The 20,011-nt window shown below is 41.2% G+C and overlaps 1 protein-coding gene across 5 annotated transcripts in view; it reads left to right on the forward strand.

The window, feature by feature from the left end:
- ccdc142 (coiled-coil domain containing 142) overlaps positions 1-20,011 on the forward strand; it is a 119,557-nt gene that overhangs the window by 22,284 nt on the left and 77,262 nt on the right. For 4 of the 5 annotated variants that reach the window (XM_084009532.1, XM_084009531.1, XM_084009534.1 and 1 more), the window contains exons 2-3: positions 7,994-8,094; positions 17,237-17,274. In XM_084009532.1, the coding sequence (XP_083865658.1) occupies positions 8,013-8,094; positions 17,237-17,274 (120 nt within the window). In that variant the 5' untranslated portion in view covers positions 7,994-8,012. The remainder of the gene's footprint in view (positions 1-7,993; positions 8,095-17,236; positions 17,275-20,011) is intronic. The other variant, XM_084009533.1, reaches the window with a different exon arrangement.

Here is a 20,011-nt window from a genome sequence, read left to right on the forward strand (position 1 = left end):
GGATACCCATTGAGGTTTATAAAATGTTCAAGCATAGACTGATGCCAGCATTATTAGAAATGTTTAAGGAATCTTTTCTCAATGGAATCCTTCCAACATCTTTAAGGGGAGCACTAATTACTTTGTTGCCAAAACCGGGCAAACCGAATAACAAATGTGAAAACTTCAGGCCAATTAGTCTCCTAAATGTGGATTTAAACATTTTGTGTCAAATAATCTACTTTACACAGAACCATATGCTGAAATCATGACTAACCGTAATATATCCAAAACTATTAAGATACAAAGAGGATGTAGACACGGGGATCCCCTATCCCCCCTGCTGTTCATTATGGCTATAGAACCACTGGCAATAGCGGTAAGAACACACCAAAATATAACAGGCATATCAATTGGACAACAAGAACATCGTCTAGCTCTATTTGCGGATTACATAATAATATTTCTTAAAAAGATGGAAAAATCCATTCCTGAATTATTAGAACTTCTTGATGTATTTGGAAAAATCTCAGGATATAAATTAAACAAATCAAAATCGTCGATAATGTAAAAGTCCTCCTAAAATAGCCACACAGTTTAAAACGGTGGATTGCTTTACGTATCTAGGCATTCAAATTATTCCACAATTTAAATATATTGTAGTCAGTAATTATTAACCATTACTGCAAGAAATTTCAAAGCTACTGGAAAGGTGGACACCCATACCAATGTCACTAATAGGGAAAATAAACGTCCTCAAGATGAATATACTGCCCAAACTATTATATCTATTTCAATATCTTCGACTTCCTCCTCCAAGTTACCTGTTCACTCAATTTAAAGATTGTTTGTTAGATTTTTGTGGAATAACAGACATCCCCGGACACGACTGTCACTATTGTACCTTAAGACAGAGGGGGACTCAAGTGTCCCAGTCCTCTCTGGTACAATTGGGCAGCTCAATTAAGAACACTGTTGTTTTACTTCACAGAAAGAGATGCTCCTCCCTGGAAGGAAATGGAGGAACTCCAGCTAAGTTTGCCCCTCCCAGTATACCTGTACTCAGCAAGAACAAAAATCCTTAAAAAGAATACTTAAAAACCCTATTGTGAAAAATATGATTGTAGTTTGGCATCAAGTTAAAAACTATTTGAGGGAAACGCCCTCTCTCTCTGTCTTTAGCCCAATATGGGGAAATGACTCCTTCCCTCTAGGTAAAACAGATGGGGGATTTCAATCTTGGGCTACTAAGGGGCAGGGAACAGTAGGAGACCTTTACAACTCCCAAAAGGTGCTGATGACATTTGGAGAAATGGTTGATAAATTTAAGATACCCCGTAATCATTTTTTTAAATACCTACATTTGAGAAATTTCATTAGAACACACCAAAATCAAACATTTTGCATCCCCGACATGTCTACCATAGAAAAATGAATGACCGTGAATTGTTTAGGGAGGGGTTTTATATCCAAAATGTACAGAAGCCTAGTAGACGGAAGTACAGAAATGTCTGCAAGACGGCTGGAGGCATGGAGAGAGGACCTACAGGAGGCAATACATATAGAAAAGTGGGAGGAGGCATGCTCTAAAGCACAATCGAGATCTACTAACACTTGCCTGAAATTACTACAATACAACTGGTTGATGCGAATGTATATCACTCCAGAAAAACTTAACAGATATAACAGTGCTATACCTGATGTTTGTATTAACCCTCTGAGACCCATTGTAGCTTTAGAGCGTCATAACTCCGTAATGGTTTGCGCTAGAAACATGCATTTTTTCCTCTTAAACTAGAGAAACGGGGCTAAACAACGGTACCCTGCTTGCCCATGTGAGCGATTTATTTCTGACAACAAATGCGTAAAGTAGTAAAATATGTGACTAGATGTCTCCTCGTCTCTGTGGTGCATTTCTCCGTTTTGTTTACATATCGATCAACTTCTCATCCGCCGTCTTGCTAGTGACGTATGGAGTTACGTTGCATCGGACATTCGTATTGGCTCTCGTAGCGGCTTTTACAGCCAACCGGAAAGCCTGATTTACGCTTGACCGTGAGTGGTTGTGTTTGCCCAAACGGGAGACACGGAGGAGTTCAAATCAGAGAAAAGGACGGTGAAATAGTTATTGCAGTGATAGAGAAAGTTAAAAACATAAATGGCACAGAAGAAGTACACTATATACACCGTATTTAGGGCAGGGAGAGGAAAGGACCATTCCTGGCAAAAAAAAAACGATAGACACTACCCAAAACAATATCCATATTTCATAGACAAAAGCAGCTAGAAGCTTCAAATAACTTCTAGCATAATCCAAACAAGTGTGTGCAACTTTCTATGTTAAGCTTTTCTTTCGTTATAATGGTTACAGTGCTTTTTTAATAAAATATGTAAAAATTCAAGGTGCGTTTTTTATTAATTTTTAATTTATGGGCTAAAATCCTCTATTGTAGTGTATATAAGTATTTATAGAGTGATACACACAGTTAGCTGAGGTTGTGCTGATTCTGGGGATGTGTATAACTTGATGATACTGTAAAAAAAAAAGATAATTTTATAGGGCAATACACAAAAGTATGACAAGACGGAAAGTTCTCAGAAATACAAAAGTTCTGGCAAGAAATAAAACTATGTATTCAAAGAATTTTACAGATTCAATTACCCTTAGCCCCACAGTTGTTTATATTGGGTCTATATCCAGATAATTTGAAGATTAAGAAATATCAACAAATGTTTGTAGACTTAAGTGTGTGGCAAAGAAAGTAGTAGCCCTCTTATGGAAAAACACCAGAAGTCCAAGTGTAAGCAGGTGGTTGTCTGAGCGATCTACAACTCTCCCCTTGGAGAAAATTACGTATACAATAAAAATTCAACAACTTAATTTCTACCAGATCTGGGACACCTTCATCTGCTATGTATTGAGAACAGATTTGTCACATGTGATGGAAGAGCCTGGGGACATGTAAACAGTGGCTTTTTGCAAAAAGCACCTAAGTACCTAAGATTGCAGAAATATTCTTGTCTTATTTTTTTCTATATAATATATATATCTATATATTTGGGGTGGGGGGGTGTAGACGTGTTTGTTCAAGACATGTAATTGTATTTCTTTGTGTTCCTCTATTATGTTGTGAAAACAATAAAAAGAATGTTGGTAAAAAAAAATGTTTTGCCGTTACCTTTTGTCTCCTGCCTGCTTTTGGGTCCAACCCCTTGTTCAGTCTTGACAGGTTACCTGTCTGTCTATACATGTCAGCCTGTAACGACCTGAGGCCGGCAAGGCCTCAAAACCCAATCGCACAACTCGGAAAAGTTTCAAATCAATAATCTTTATTTCAGAAAACAAAGGGGAGCAGAAGCTACAAACGTATGGGCAGAAAATAAAGCGCCTCCAAAAGGGAGGGAGGAAAAAATAACTGAAAAACACTGGCCTAATCTGGCTATCACTATATGTACAAACAAGGGGAAAACGAAGTCTAAACAATGTTACAGGAAAAAGAGGCTAAATACAAAGTACCAAATCAAAGAGCTAAGTTAGAAAACGAGCACGAGGGGGAAACTAAACAAGGCTGACCTGACAAAGTAGCAAACAAGCAAAACGGATCTATAAACAAAGTAACAACGAAACAAACCATCAGCTGGAGTCGTGAACGAGGTATCAAGGGAACAAGAAGGATGCTGGTTGAAATGACGAGACATAACGAACTGGCACAGGACAAGGGGAGACGCTGACAATATATACACACACAAGGTAATGGGGAACAGGTGAAACAATCAGGGAGAGGGCGGGACGTCACAGACAGCGGAAACGGAGGGGCAGGAAGTAAACATGCCTGAAACGAGAGGGAACACAGTTACTTCAAAATAAAAGACGAGACGACAACGAAGACAGGACAAAAAATGGTAACTTAACCGACAGACGCGGATCATGACAGCCCTGTGGTAGACTGGTTACCTGTCTGTCTCTACATGTCAGCCTTGTGATAGACTGGTTACCTGTCTGTCTCTACATGTCAGCCCTGTGATAGACTGGTTACCTGTCCGTCTCTACATGTCAGCCCTGTGATAGACTGGTTACCTGTCTTGTCTCTACATGTCAGCCGTGTGATAGACTGGTTACCTGTCTGTCTCTACATGTCAGCCCTGTGATAGATTGGTTACCTGTCTGTCTCTACATGTTAGCCCTGTGATAGACTGGTGACCTGTCCAGGTGAACCCTGCCTTCGCCCAATGACAGCAGGGATCGGCTCCAGCCCCCATGCAACCCTGAATACAGGATAAGCGGTGATTGATAATGGATGGCGAAGAATTACCATTTCAAAAGAATATGATGGAGAATATTATTTAACATATTGACATATTTATTGAATAACAGATAACAGAAGACAATTCATGACTAATCTTATTGACGTATTAGAATGTACGATTGAAAGCAAATATATAATACAACTTAAGTGTGCCCAATTCAAGGCTTCAAAACCATAGTCCACAAACCAATAGGTAGCGTCATGATGACGTCCACTTTTTACACACAATACATGAAAATGGGTCTATGAAAACAATTGAGCAGGTAAATAGGCAATGCGGTAACACAATCAATTCATATTTTATGTTCACTAGCAGCGATTGAAAGCTGCGTTCAAGACTTCTCAGCTCTGAATGTTGCAGTGGATTCTGCTTAGAGGCAGAGTAACCAGAATTTTTTCACAGATGATGGTTTATGATGTAGTGATGATGAAATATGACCAAAAAAATACACCTCTAGAATTAATGAACAAACAGACCACTGTTGATCATCATACCACATAACTATTATGTACATACAATACTGTTTTAAGCAGGTTGGCTAGCTGTGACCTGTTGCTGTATTTGGTAGGGCTGTAACGATACCCCAAACTCACGATTCGGTTTGTATCACGCTTTTTGACCCACGGTTCGATACAAACCTAGATTTTTTTGTTAGTGGGGGGGGGGGGGGGGTGATAAGAAGAGAGATTTTTTTCTTTTTAAATTAAACATTTTATTTATGTAACATTTCAATAACTTGGAACACTAGAAGAATAGAACAGTTGAAAACCTTTCTAAAGATTAAGAACAATATTATTGTCTCAAGTATGGTTATAAATATAAAATATAACATACAAATAAAATACTATAAAAATAGAACATTTTAAAATCTTTATAAACTGGACAGATTTGAACACTTAAGATTAAGAACAGTATTATGGTCTCAAGTAAGGTCTCAATAACATGAGCAAAAAAAATTGAACCCATCATTTTCCACCACCGAAAAGGGGCGCATGTCCAGAGCCATGAATGTTGCAATTGCCCGTGTAATCTTTTGAGCCCTGATTGACAGGCGCTCTCCTTCAAACAATCACCGTACACTTCATGGCTGCACCTGATTGGACGATCGCTTTCACAGCTGTCCTGTCTGCTCCGGAGTTCACGCAGACCAACATGGCGGCTCGTTTGGATACTTTCTCTTATTTTACGAAAATAGTTCACCGAAAGGTGTTTCTGAAAACATTTTAAGCGAGAAATAAGCTATGCAGTTGCTGAATCTGTCTTTATTTTAGATCGACAACATTCAGTTTAGAAGATTTTCGCAAGCGTTCGCGAGCGTTCCCGAGGCGGCGAGTCGAGCCCGGCGCCTCTGATTAGCATAAAGTAGATTCGACTTCAACTTTATGCAAATGAGGAGCGGCCAACTCGCGCGCCGTCTCTCGACATTCGCCGCAACGCTACCAGAATGCATTGCACGGCTTTTCACATAGACAATGAATGGGACGCGGGGAAACACCGCTGCCTGTGCAGGGCTCCAGACTAACTTTTTGCATTGGTTGCACTGGTGCGCCTAACTTTTTTTTTTAGGTGCACCAGCACAAAATTTAGGTGCACCCACATTTTTCATCGCGTCGCCTTTAACGCCAAAAAGTCACCTTTTTATCGCTCTCCTTTTACATAATGACACCCCCTTATGGCCTAGGTTAACTGCAGCACCATCAGCACCCAGAGGAACCGTTTTCTCCAGCCAATCTGCACATTGATGCCCAAGCGCAATAAATGCTTGCTTTGTGGCAGCATAAATTCCTCAAGAATAAAAAGATCATACAGGTCACTAGACTATAGATTGCAAATGGAAAACTGTTTATGTGATCTTAGCCTAGCCTACTTATATTTTACTTAGGTTATTCATTTTTAATAATAATATTAGGAATAGGCTACTATACAATTTCCTATTCATGATCTCTCATGCTGTAATGTGGGCCTTCAAACACTGTGCGTGTCCATGCTCCACCTCGACATGTCCAATTAACATGTTGACCGGACTCCCTTTATGCAAAATGCAGCAGTAGACAATAACGCACTCCTTCGTAGAGACGTCTGTGTCGCCGTGTTGACGTGTACGTGGCGTTTCCAACCTCCGCAGCTGTCTTGTTCTTTAGTGTGTCGGCATTTTTTTCATCAGAATAATTTCGGACTTAAATTTAGTGAACGGCAACTCCTCCTTTGCAATATTGTATGCGACGTTGAATTTTATAATCATTTCAGATTCCTCAGCGGACCTGATCGATACAGCCTGACGCTGAAATGCAGCTGGATGAGGGGCCACTTTATTAACACACTTATCACGGCATGTAGTATGCTTTTTGGACATATTGCGCTTTTTCAATGTCTCGATGCGAAATGTTGTTGACTCCTCCACAAACGCACTATTACCGGCCAAATGCTGACCGCACTCCCGACAATAAATGCAGTGCATTGAGTCCCTTTCTTCATCATACATCAGCCAGGGACAATTTCCCTTCAACCAGTCCTGTCTGAAGGCATATTTTTGGGCTTTTTAATTAGTCTCGGGGCGAGGCTTTCTGCCTCTCTTCATTTTCAAAGAAAATCGAAGCGCTCAGCGTCGAAGCGCTCAGAGTACCTGCTCTGCTCGCTCGCATTTTCGAACTGACACAATTTACAGCAGTGAAAAGGACCACAGCCAATCAGAGGCAAGGACCCGCCCGAGCTCTGTCTCTTATTGGTTTAGACCACGATACCGTCAGGAGAACATAAAGAGATGCTGCGCTTATGATTTTTTTTTTCACCCGAGCAGCGTTAGGTGCACCAGTGCGACCTACAATTTTTTTCAGTCGCACTCATAAAAATTTTGAAAAATGGTCGCACTCTGGAGCCCTGCTGTGGACACGTACCTTGAGTCGAGCCCGGCGATTCACTTCAACTTCATGCAAATGAGGAGCGGCCAACTAGCGCGCCGTCTCTCGACTTTTGCCGCGGCGCTACCAGAATGCATTGCACTGCTTTTCACATAGACAATGAATGGGACGCAGGGAAACACCGCTGCCTGTGGACAATGATATGGAAATTTTGTACTTCTTGATGAGAGATATCTGAACTGAAGACTTACACATGAGAAGGTTTGGTGAATGTAAATGTGTCCTGTGACCTGTGACGTGTGGCCTGTGGCCATTTGTGTGTGTTTTGCAACCCATGGGTGTTTTGCGACATGGGTGTGGTTTATGACCCAGGTGGGGTTTGCGACCCATGCAAGGTTTAGATAAACATCGGAGTTTATGACTTCCATCCCTGTGAACTGAGTGAAAACACACCCACAAGAAGATGGATAAATATCATGTTCGTCTCACAACATTTTGAGTCTTCACATTGTAACAGACCAGCATGTTGCTCTGTGAATTCTCCTCTTGATCAAGATTAAATCCCTGTTTGGACCTTGAGCTGACTCCGATCTCCTTCCTCCAGTTCTATACCAACGGGTAATTATTTTAACAGACACGTACCTTGATAGCTGGAAGTTGTGTCGTGATTCGGCCTTCTCACACCACGAGACAGGTTCGTGGATCAGAGTGTCGCGATTTCAGTTTCGATACGTGTGTCGTTACAGCCCTGGTATTTGGTGATAAATGAGACAACACGCTCACAGACAACCTCACCATTAAAGTGTCCTTTGAGGACAGCTAATATTGTCCAAACTGTCTTTTCACAGCTTTGCAGCATTGTTCAGGATGGATCACAGCAACCCTGACATACCGCAGGATCCTGGTGGAGAGCCTGGTCTGACAGCAGGTGATGCACAGATACACATAGGTATTAACAGACTGAGAGGACAGTGACACATGTTTGCATTGTCAGGGCTTCAGACTAAAGTTTTATATTGGTTGCACTGGTGCAGCTAACTTCATTTAGCTGCAACAGCACATCATTTTGGTGCACTCAAATCTCTCACTGCATCTTATGGCACCGCAATAATACACATATTATACATTTTCTTTATAGTTCCTATATACACTGGTCATTACATTTTTTTTTAATAAATGTTTTTTCTTCATTTATATGTTAAAAAACTAATGGCTAACGGCTTTGCGGCACACGTCGTCATAGGTCTTACGTTAGCCGCCACGGGAAGTAAACAAAACACAGCTGCGGTAAATATTTCATAATTAACGCAAAGATTAACACGTTAATTTTGACAGCACTAATATATATTATAAGCAGTGTTATATGTCATTATAATTTCTGACTCCTCACTGCTCGGTTTGTGGTTGCAGTGAGGGGAGGGGGGCTGCTGGGCCCTCCACCCACCTGTCACGGTACACGTCACGGTTTGGGTGCTTTTTTTAACGGTTCGATTCAGAACGATGACGCCCCAACAGTAAAAACAGTGTTATGGGAACAGCACATTTCTTTACAGAAAAACAAAATTTCTCTTAATTTATGTCACTCAAGGAGGAGCAGGATAACTACACATGTTTCACACGTAGTATATTAAGGCTTATACACTTTGCCTGATTAATTTTTCCCCACCAACATTCAGCGAAGAAGAGACCAGGGCCAGAGCCAATCAGAGGTTGTCTCTGATTGGCTCTGACCCTGGTATTTCTTCTTACATTTACATTTACATTTAGGTCATTTAGCAGACGCTTTTGTCCAAAGACACTTACAATAAGTACATTTCTCAAAAGAAAAAAAGAAAGAAAGAAAGAAACCACAACATATCATTGCCGATAAAGTAAGAGCTAAAAAATAGAACAAGTGTTAGGTCCTCATCGTGTTAGTGGGTCATGCTATACAGAGTCGAGGTGAAGTCTGAACAGGTGAATCTTAAGCCTTTTTCGGAAGGTGGCAAATGACTCTGCTGTCCTGACATTGGTCAGGAGTTCGTTCCACCACTGAGGTGCCAGAACAGAGAAGAGTCTGGACTTTGCTGAGCGACATTTGTTTGATTTCAGCGATGGTGGTACCAGCCGGCCAGCTGAAGTAGAGGAGCAAAGTGCTCGCTTTGGGGCGTGTGGTTTGACCAGTGTTTGAAGGTAGATGGGTGCCGCTCCATTGATGGCCTCGAAGGCGAGTGCCATCATCTTGAATTAGATGCAACAGGGAGCCAGTGGAGGTCACGGAGGAGGGGGGTCACATGGGAGAATTTGGGTAGATTGAAGACGAGGCGTACTGCAGCGTTCTGGATACGCTGCAATGGTTTAGTCGCCGAGGCCGGTAGTCCAGCCAGGAGAGAGTTGCAGTAGTCAAGGCAGGAGATGACCAGTGCTTGGACCAGGAGTTGCATTGCATTTTGTAGAGGGCAAATCTGCAGGATCGGGCCACAGCAGTGATGTTGAGGGTGCAGGATAGTTGGTCATCGAGGATTACACCCAGGTTCTTCGCAGTTGACGACGGCAAAACTGTGATGCCCTCGACGGTGACAAACAGGTCCATGCGAGGGCAGCCTTTCCCCGGGATGAAGAGGAGTTTGGTTTTATTCAGGTTAAGCTTGAGGTGATGTGCAGTTGTCCAGACGGAGATGTCTGCCAGACAGTCCGAGATGCGAGTTGCAATGTGAGTGTTGGAGCTTGGGGGAAAAGAGAGGAATAGCTGGGTGTCATCTGCGTAACAATGGTAGGAGAATCCATGCAATGTGATTACAGAGCCTAGTTATCTGGTGTATATTGAGAACAGAAGCAGTCCTAATACTGAGCCTTGAGGGACCCCCGTGTCCAGAGAATAGGGTTTGGACATAGAGCCATTCCATGTGACCTGAAAGGTGCGATTTGTCAGGTACGATGTGAACCAGGTTAGAGCAGAGTCAGTGATGCCAAGTTCAGCCAGGGTGGAGAGGAGGATTTGGTGGTTGACTGTGTCAAATGCAGCAGATCGAGGAGAATGAGAACGGAGGAGTGGGATGAGGCTCTGGCATCTCGCAGGGACTCAGTCACTGTGAGGAGGGCAGTTCTGAATCCTGATTAATTAGGGTCAAGGAGGTTGTTCTGCGAGAGATAGGATGCAGTTGCTTGTAGGCGGCACGTTCCAGGGTTTTAAAGAGGAATGAAAGAAGAGATACACGTCTGTAGCTTTTGGATGTCAGCAGCATCTAGGGTGGGTTCTTCTCTGTATGCTGGGGGGGGGGGGGGGGACAGGGCTGTAAACTAGCGGCCGCCACTCGCCAAATGCGACTAAAATATTCCCCTGGTGACTTAATTTTGGAGGGATACATGCCACTGGGGCGGGTAAATGTTTGTCCCGATGGTCGTGCTCTTGCAATAAATTATGCATGATATAACAAAACATTGTAGTAGCTGTAAACTGATAAATTATGACGGTAGCAAACGTCAAGCTAAACCGGTGATTTGTTGTGTAACACTGAAGTAGCTCCCGCAACGTCACCGCTGTAGAAAATAGTTCCCCCGAAGCAACGTAGCGTGCGCGTCACCGCTCTTTAAAAGTTTGGCGCAGTTAGTGAGACTCGAGCGCAGCAATGTGGCGGCATATTCCCGGTGTGACCGAACCAAAGAGGAAAAATACAGAGGAGATAGGTGGAAAGGAAGGTGACAAAGAAGGCGAAACATCGACGAAAAAAGCAAAAGTGAGAAAGTTCAGTGAGAAGTGGAAGACTGACAGAGAATGGCTTCAGTACAACGACTCGACAGGTGTCATGTTTTGCTCCGTCTGCCTATTTTTAAATAATACTTTGGCCTCTTTTCTAAGCATGTACTGCTCTATAATACTGTTATCTCAATGAAAAGTACTGAAACAGATGTATATGCAACAAAAAGAGGCAATTTATTATTTGGCCGGTAGATTCTTTCATCTACCGGTCCCCTTGGCAGGTGAGCCAAAAAGTTAGTTTACAGCCCTGGGTGGGGACACATTATGCTTCAAATCCGAGTCACCAAACTGATCCGGGTGACTTGAGTCACTTGAGTCACTGCCCCCAGAGTATAGAAATCCTATTTGTAAAACCAGGCCCGGCCCTAACCAATCTGGAGCCCTAGATTAGATTTTAGGTGGCGCCCCCCTTGCATCGGCAGTGTAGTGTATATACTCACAAGAAACCGAATAGCTTTGTCTTTGACCTTTTTTTTATTTAAAGAAAGCAAATTCACAATCAGAATAGTTAACAAGATAAATTATGAATAAATAAATGAATACAAAAAATAAAATGAATATATGAAATACAATCATTTTTACATACATTCATAAATAGTCTTAAGTATAGGATCTAACTAAACACAAAATAAAACGTGTCAACAAGTTGCATAAAATAAATTAAAAATGCAATATCAGAGGGGGTCTGCGTTCATTAAAAGATTTGTATGTGGAAGGGTCATTTGCAAGTTTCAACCAGCTACAAGCCATATTTGGATTAACCAGTTCGGATTTCCTTAGATATTTTCAACTACGGGATTTTGCAAGAACTCATTCACCTACATTCCCACTTATCCCAACCGTAACTGGTATGGACCACGTTCTCTTAGCTAACACCACCCCTAAAGGACATGTCTCCTACCTATATGATCTACTGTTGCCAGCCAATGAATTAACTATTGAAAAAATCAAATCGAACTGGGAAGACGAACTGCAAGTGACCCTTTCTGATCGGTTCTGGAGTAAAGCCCTTGCAAATATCAAACTTTCCTCTTCATGTATGCGGCTTAGCCTCATTCAATTTAAAGTGCTCCACAGGATTCATTATAGCATGTCCAGGCTTTCTAAAATCTACCCAGATACAGTTGAAGATAAATGTAATAGATGCTCGCTCTCACCGTGTGACCTTACACATATGTTTTGGACATGCCCTAAGTTGTTTACTTTCTGGGATTCATTCTTTAAGGTTATTTCTGAAATAACGCAGATCCATATCCCACCATCTCCTCATGTAGCTATTTTTGGAAGACTTCCAGATGAAAATGTTGCAACAAATGCTCAATCCATTGTAATTGCTTTCTCCTCTCTGATCGCTCGAAGGAGCATTTTGCTCTTATGGAAATCCCGCCTCCCTCCATCACTTAAATCTTGGCTTTGTGACATCATGTCCTTTCTAAAATTGGAAAAAATTAAATTTGCTTTGAGAGGCTGCTCGGATAAATTCCATTGTCACTGGCAATTAATTTATTATCTGTGCGCTGCTGCCTGTCCACCACCCTGCCCTCTTCTGTAGGAGTGACGTATATATGAACACTGTGGTTTTAAAACATGTTTAAAAAACAACTCTGCCTTCTATAGCTGGTATTATAAGTACTGCAACAATTCCATTATTTGCATAACACAATATTGAGACAGATTTATTTATTTTTTTCCCCCTTTTTTTAATTTATTTTTTATTTATTTATTTATTTTTTTATATATATATAGATATAAAGATACTTTAATATTATAATTCATCTTTGTATCTTTTTTGTTAAAGGTTTTGTTTTATATCATATTCATTTACTTGCTTAATTATTTGCATACATGTCTTTTGTCCTATCCTGTCCATGTCTGTTTGCTCTTGTCTGTCTTTTTCTTTTATATATAATTTTTCTTTTTATTTAGTTTTTCTTATGTTGAGGAAGCTGGGGGTGGGTATGGGAGGGGTTAAGAAGAAATATTAATTTGAAAAAACTGAAAATGCCTTTGTAACTGTCTCCGAATGTACATCATACTTTGTCATCATTTTCTTTAATAAAATGTTTAAACAAAAAAAAATGCAATATAAATAAGGCACTGCACAAAACAAGATATTAAAGGTGGGGGCAACAGGAAGACTGCTTGATGCTGCTGCATCATGGCTGGGTTGTGCTGCTGATGCTGCATCACTGGTGGGTTGTGCTGCTGAGGTGGAGGCAGCAGTGGTAGATGTGGTAGATGGCCCAGGGGTGGGATTTAGAAACTTCAACAGTGCATCTGAAGAGAGGAGTATGGGACGCCATTGAGTATTACAGTCTAATAATAAAAACATATGATTCCAGGAATAAAATGAAATGATATAATATAAATGAAAAACCAAAGAGATATATGTATGATGTTAACTGATATGCAAATTAGAATAGATTCAATTTATTGTCATCATTACAGTGAAATGCTGAATAGCAGAATGTAAAGTAGCAGTAATATATATGAGAATGTTATGTTATGATTATCTTTGACCGAATCACAGCAGTGCTCATACTCAAAACAGCATTCTCTCTCATGTGATATTGCTTAATTAACATTAATGATGTGCACTTTAACAACTAGGCTTACAACTATAATATATAAAGGGGTGGAAAAGTGACTATTACCAGCAGGGCAAACGTTAGCTAACCAGAAGGCAATACAAATGTAAACAAATGTAAACACCTGCTTAAAAGATCTAATACAAATGTCCCTGAGGAATGTAAGGTGGGAGTACTGTTACCTAACGTTACATTATTACTTTCCATAACAACTTAGCCCCCTCCACAACATTAACTGACGTTAAAACAGTCAACTCACGTTAGCTATTTATTGATTAGCAATTAGCGAATCATGTAACGTTATCCTAATGCTAAAAAGCCAGGTGTCTATCTGTAACAGATAAATAATTTCATGTAACGTTACCTCTTTTTCTCGTTTCTCCTCCTCTTCTTTTAATTTTTTTTCTTCCCTGGGCACCGGACAGTTTTGGCCGTTTTGACATCTTGTGTTGATTTTTTGATGTGGTGATGACGTCCAAAAAGAATCATGATACGGGAAGGGAGGTGGCGCACCGTGCATGGGAGGGGGCGGGGGGTTGTAATGTTGTTACAAATATTATTTCTATTAAATAGGCTTTGCTTTGCATTTTAATTAACAAGGGATTATTTTTTGTCAGACTTTTTTTTTTTTTTTTACCATTTGTGGCACTGGCGTGGCGCCCCCCGATGGACGGCGCCCTTAGCATTTGCCTATACGGCCTATGCCACGGGCTGGCCCTGTGTAAAACGCAATATATATATACTGTAATAAACCGAACAAGCTGTCGTTTGGGGAAAATAAGGATATTTATTTTGACTAATTATATTCATGTTTTTTTGTCATTATAAATGTGTACAAAGTAAAAAAAAAAGTATTTTCATTAAAACTAAATTGTATTTTATTTCCAAAGGATGATTTATGCTGTTGAAGTCTATTCTGCTCCTTAAATATTAAGTTTCCAGGAAGCAGATTCACTCAATATGTCAGCTATGAGAGTATGGTCTGTTGTTATGGAGCTTTCACTGAGTGATCCATGCAGTGAGTCCTCCTCTCTTCTGGTCTGGTCGGGTGAATCAGTGAGTGATCTATACAGCGAGTCCTCCTCTCTTCTGGTCTGGTCGGTGAATCGGTCAAAATATGCCTCAAACCCCGGCGTTGCAGAACGAGTGAAACGTCCCACAGCGCTGCTGCATCTTGTCTATACACGGCTGTGACGTATTCAATGAAAACTGATTAGCTCGATACATCAAAACAACTACGAATTAACTTTTGCTCGTCTCGCATATTTACACGACTCTTCAACAAGCGAAGTTGCTGCATCACAAACATGTCGATGTGTATAACGGCAGCCTCGTACGAACAACTACCGGCGTTTATCTTCTTCGGATCTATGCTTTGAGCTTGTTAAATCTGCTTGCGGCCTGTCGCCCTGGTAACATATATTCAACATGTAAATGGTAAATGGTCCTCATTTATATAGCACTATTATCCAAAGCGCTTTACAGTAATGACTGACATTCACCCATTCACGCACCGACGGCGGAGTCAACCACGCAGGGCGACAGCCAGCTCGTCAGGAGAAATTAGGGTGAGGTGTCTTGCTCAGGGACACCAGGCACTCAGCTAGGAGGAGCCGGGGGATCGAACCGGCACTTTTGCGGTTGCCAGCTCTACCTCCTGAGCTAAACCCCACGTCACGTCTTTTCCTCCTTGGGTGCTAGGAGCATTTAGATCGCCGCGTCTTGCCTCTGATGCAGCTCTGTGACGACCTCCATTGTCGTCTCAGAGGCGTGATATTCTGTTACGCCTTTCCGCCTCGGCGAGCGTTTAGACTGAGACGAGGCGGAATAATGCCGGAACACTTGAAAAGTCAGTCTAAAAGGGGCATTTGACTGCCTTACCGCAATTCATTCAGGGTTAGGTTAAGAGTTCAGGGTTAGGTACAGAGTTCAGGGTTAGGTTCAGAGTTGGTTGAGCCTGCTTTCTGGAATACACCCCTGCTTGTGTTGTCTCTGTATTCCAGCACATTGGATTTGAACTGAAACAATTGTGCGTGAGGTTGTTTACATCCATGTCATATACAGTATAATTCCACACCATACTGAAGTCTTTAAGGTCACCTTGGTGCTCCTTACTCTGCTATGTAGCCTGTAAGCTAGCTCCGTAAACCCATGAATCCACTGGCTTAACAGTTTTAGGTGGTACATTAAAGGTGATCACATTTTGATAACCTAAAAATCAAACAATCAGAGGAGTTTTTTTGATGTCATTTGCATTTGACGTAGGCTCACTACTTAGCAAAAGTGGTGTGAATTGTGTGATGTGGTGAGGGGACACAGTGAATATCTTCAGTGGTGGACTATAAACTCCTACCAACATAAAGACTGGTTCTGGCTCTGGTTCCCACCAAGGAATGGAAGTAGGGGTGGGCAATATGGCAAAAATATCATATCACAATTTTTTTCAGGCAGGATCACGATCCACGATCTTATCACGATTCTTTTTCATGTTTTTTTTTAAAGATTTTTTTTAGGCATAGACACCTTTTTATTAGCAGTGGAGAAATAGGAAACATAGGACAGAAAGGGGGGTGTGACATGCAGGAAAGGACCTCCGGCCGGGATTTGAACCAGGGTCTGCTGCGTATGTACGTCCGTACATAGCATGCGCTCTAACCACTCCACAAACTGCACTCATTTCATGTTAGACTATTTTGCAAGTTACTGAACAGTAAAACCAAACTTATTTCCCTATGTAAAAAAATATAGCCCTGCAAGGTCACAAAACTGAAAGAATAACAGACCATTTAGGCCAAAGTATCTTTTCGAACAGATTTTAATCAAATTTGCAAGTGCAATTCTGCAAAGTATGAACATTCAATAAGAATTTCAAATGGTAAAACAATGCTATAAAATTAGCTTATTGAAAAAAGTTATTATATTATAAAAAAATATATTTTTAGGGACCAACTCCTCCGTGTTGTCCTCCATGCTTGTGCACTGTATACAAGCTGTCTGTAATCCCTCAGCGTAGTGGCAGAGGTGCGACGGCGTATAAGGGCCACTGTAGTTAAAAAAAAAAAAAAAAACGGAGCCGAGAGAGGTGTGCAATATTCAGAGAAAAAAGTCGCAAATTTATAAAGTAGCAATTGTGATGACAATGACAATTTGTCCTCATATAAATAAAACCAATAATAACCATCATCATCATCACCCTAAGGACCTTAACGAGGCGTTGTCACAAGTTGTGATGGATTAAGTAGAAGGATAAATGTACGTACATTCATGGGACGTTAGCTAGCATAAATGCCGGTTGTTTGTTAGCGTCGTAATAAAGAAGCATATCTGCAACTTTTTTCTCTGAATATTGCCCCCCTCTCTCGGCTCCATTTTTTTCATACAGTGGCCCTAATACGCCGTCGTACAGAGGAGCAGAATATCTGCTGCAGCACGATCAAACGGCCCAAATGTGCAAGACTTCTGCGTTTACACACAAAAAACTTGTGTGGACAGGGAATGTGCACTGTAGCACGATACTAATGCTCTCTCTGTAATGGCAGATCGCGGAGCGATTTGAGACATTTTTATCGTTCACGATAAATGGAAGGACCTTTCATCAAACATCCCTTCCATTAGTTTCAATAACACAAGATCAAGTCTCGATCACTCGAAGGTTCTCCATGTTGACATGTACAATAAGGACACCACAGATGACAACAGAAGTGTCATTTGCTATGTTGTTTGATGTTTTCTGATGACTGTGGCTTTGTTTGTCTCTCTTTTAGACCGCGAGAAGTTGGAGTCATTCTGTCCAGAAAAGGAGGTTAGTTTCAAATATATTTGAATCTTTATAAATAATGGTTATTATGGAAATAGATTGTGTAATGTAGAAAGAGTTGCTTCCATTAGGGAACCCAGAACTCAAATGGAGCATTGAAGCATTATAGGCAAGGCAAGGCAACTTTATTTGTATAGCACATTTCATACACAAGGCAGACTCAAAGTGCTTCACATCATAGCATGTCACACTGCATGAAAAGTCGGATTTTCGTCCCTGTAAACGCCCGGAAATCTCCCTAATTTTCGGGAGTTAACGACAATTTACAGGCTGCGAACGCCGCGTTCGTCTGTGCCGAAAATTGTCGAAAACGAACCACAGCGAAGGCTCTAATTAGCATATGAATAGCAGCGAAACCGCGCCTGGCCAGAGATGGCTTGAATATCCTCACTCAGGATTGGATGAAACCACTAGTTTTAAACAAGTATAATCGCTCGTGATTGGTTGGCAGATCTGGTCATTATAAATGTAAAGCCAACCCACGTTGGCAGATCTGTCACTATTGGTCAACCTGATGAGTCATTATAAATGTAAACCCCACCCCCGTTGGCAGATGTGTTACTATTGGTCACACTGGGTCTTTTAAACAAGAATAATCACTAGTGATTGGTTAGCAGATCTATCACTATATATATATATATACATATATATATATATATACACATATATATATATATATATATATATATATATATATACATATATGTTTATATATATATATATATATATATATATATACACACACATATATTTATTTTTATTTATTTATATATTTATAAATATAAATATGAATGAATTTATTGAGGAAAGGAAAAATTGCCAGGAGGAAGTATTCAAAGAAAGAGCTTTATTGACAACACAACTGTACAAATTTGCCCACACAACAAACGAATTTGGTCAATTTTACAGCCGCCTGCTGTGCGTGGCCCTGTACTTGGGAGTCTTCTCTAATCGCGACTGTAGAGTCGCACAGAGCTCGGTGAGCTCCTGGCTACGAGAGGATGGAGGTCGCACAATCCATCCAGACACCCCACCAACGACGCCGTCCTCCTCATCAGACATCATGTCTGTGGTGGCGCACTTCCAACGGTCCACCTCATCGCCAGCAAGCACACTCCGTCTCGCTTCCAGCAGCTGTAAAACAATCAATAAAGACAATCAGTACTGTGCGATGCACTGCGCATGGACACAACACATCTATTAATGCACCTGAAAAATAGGTTTAGGTAGGTTTGGTCACATTGACCAAAAACGGATCTAATAAATCTAATAAGTCTTACCCTCTTTCTCCTGGAACGACTCCGAGCTGACCTCTTCACAGCTTCCGCCTGCGATGCGAGATCAGGCTGTGTGTGTCTGAAGCTCCTGCGTACCGTTTCATAGTATGTCTTACAGGCAGCTGGAAAACAATTAAATGAGTGGTATGAATAAGAAAACTTAAGTCACAGTAAAATTAAAACAAGGAAGAAGAAAACAGTAAAAGTTACTTACACACAATGGCGTCACTATCAGCATCATAGAAATCCGGACTTGCGGACAAAGCTCCGAGCAAGTAAGAGGTCACAGCTTCGTTATGAGGCGAGGTTTGTCTGTGAAAACAAAATGAACAGTTAAGATTGGTATCTACTGTTAACACATCTATTTCCTTATACAGCAGAATGAAAGCATATTCTTTAAATCGTACCCTTGCTCCGGTTCGGAGCGCCTACAATTCGTCTCCGAGTTGTGAAGACGGCGTACTGCTTCCTGTAAAAGACCAACAACATACACTTAACAAAGCAACTTAACGTTACACGGGTTCCTCTCTCTTGTTCTTTTACAAGGCTACTATGCTACTTTTAGCTTGGACTATTAGCTTTTAAGCTACTTTTAGCTTGGGCTTGCTTTGCTAATTTTAGCTTAGCTAGCAGTCACCGAACATATTCTTACCGCAATCATCCTCAGAGTCTCCAGCAGTCCTGGATATAAGAATTATAACATTTAAACCACATTTTCTTAAGTGAAGCCTCTCAGAGCAGCATCCCTCCTGCCGGTGAACGTGAACGTCTCCTCATCGTTCCCTCCACTGAATGAGGCGCCCGGTGTCTGCATCCGTCCCTTTAACGGACAACGGTGCACGGCGTTATTAATCACCGTTAGTAAATATATAACCACGGTTTAACATAGGCACTATATTATTAGTTAACGTCGGTAAAAACGGCACATTTTCCGCTTCGCTTGCGCTCGCTAACCCCTATGGTGAATTACCGTCAGTAGGCTAGCCGGCTGGCAGGACCTTCGATTCGTAACGTTAACGTACAATGCCAACAACAATAAAGTAACGTTCATTATCAATACGATTTAAAAGTCAGCTGGAAACATAAAAGTCATGTTACAGTATACTTACATGTGTACGCGGTTTGTGTCGGGCTCCTCGCCAGAATCACCGCAGTCGTCCGCCATTATCCAAAACTTGTGAAGTCAGACGAGCCGCAATGCATTTTGGGAAGTTGAGTAGATTTAGCAAGGTCCGCTGTATACTCAGAAATTCTTGCCAATGCAGTATACATCCGGGCATTTCTCGCGTACACAAATTCACATACTATTGTATGTGAACGCACTACGTACTCAAATTTACGTCACAATTAAGTACGAGTAGGACGTTAGTATGGCATTTCGAACACAGCCGAGATCTATGATCTATGAAGCCATCCTTGACCCTCTAGCAGAACTACAACCAGCC

The sequence above is a fragment of the Eutrigla gurnardus genome (assembly GCF_963514095.1).
Source record: "Eutrigla gurnardus genome assembly, chromosome: 5".
Classification (NCBI taxonomy): Eukaryota; Metazoa; Chordata; class Actinopteri; order Perciformes; family Triglidae; genus Eutrigla; species Eutrigla gurnardus.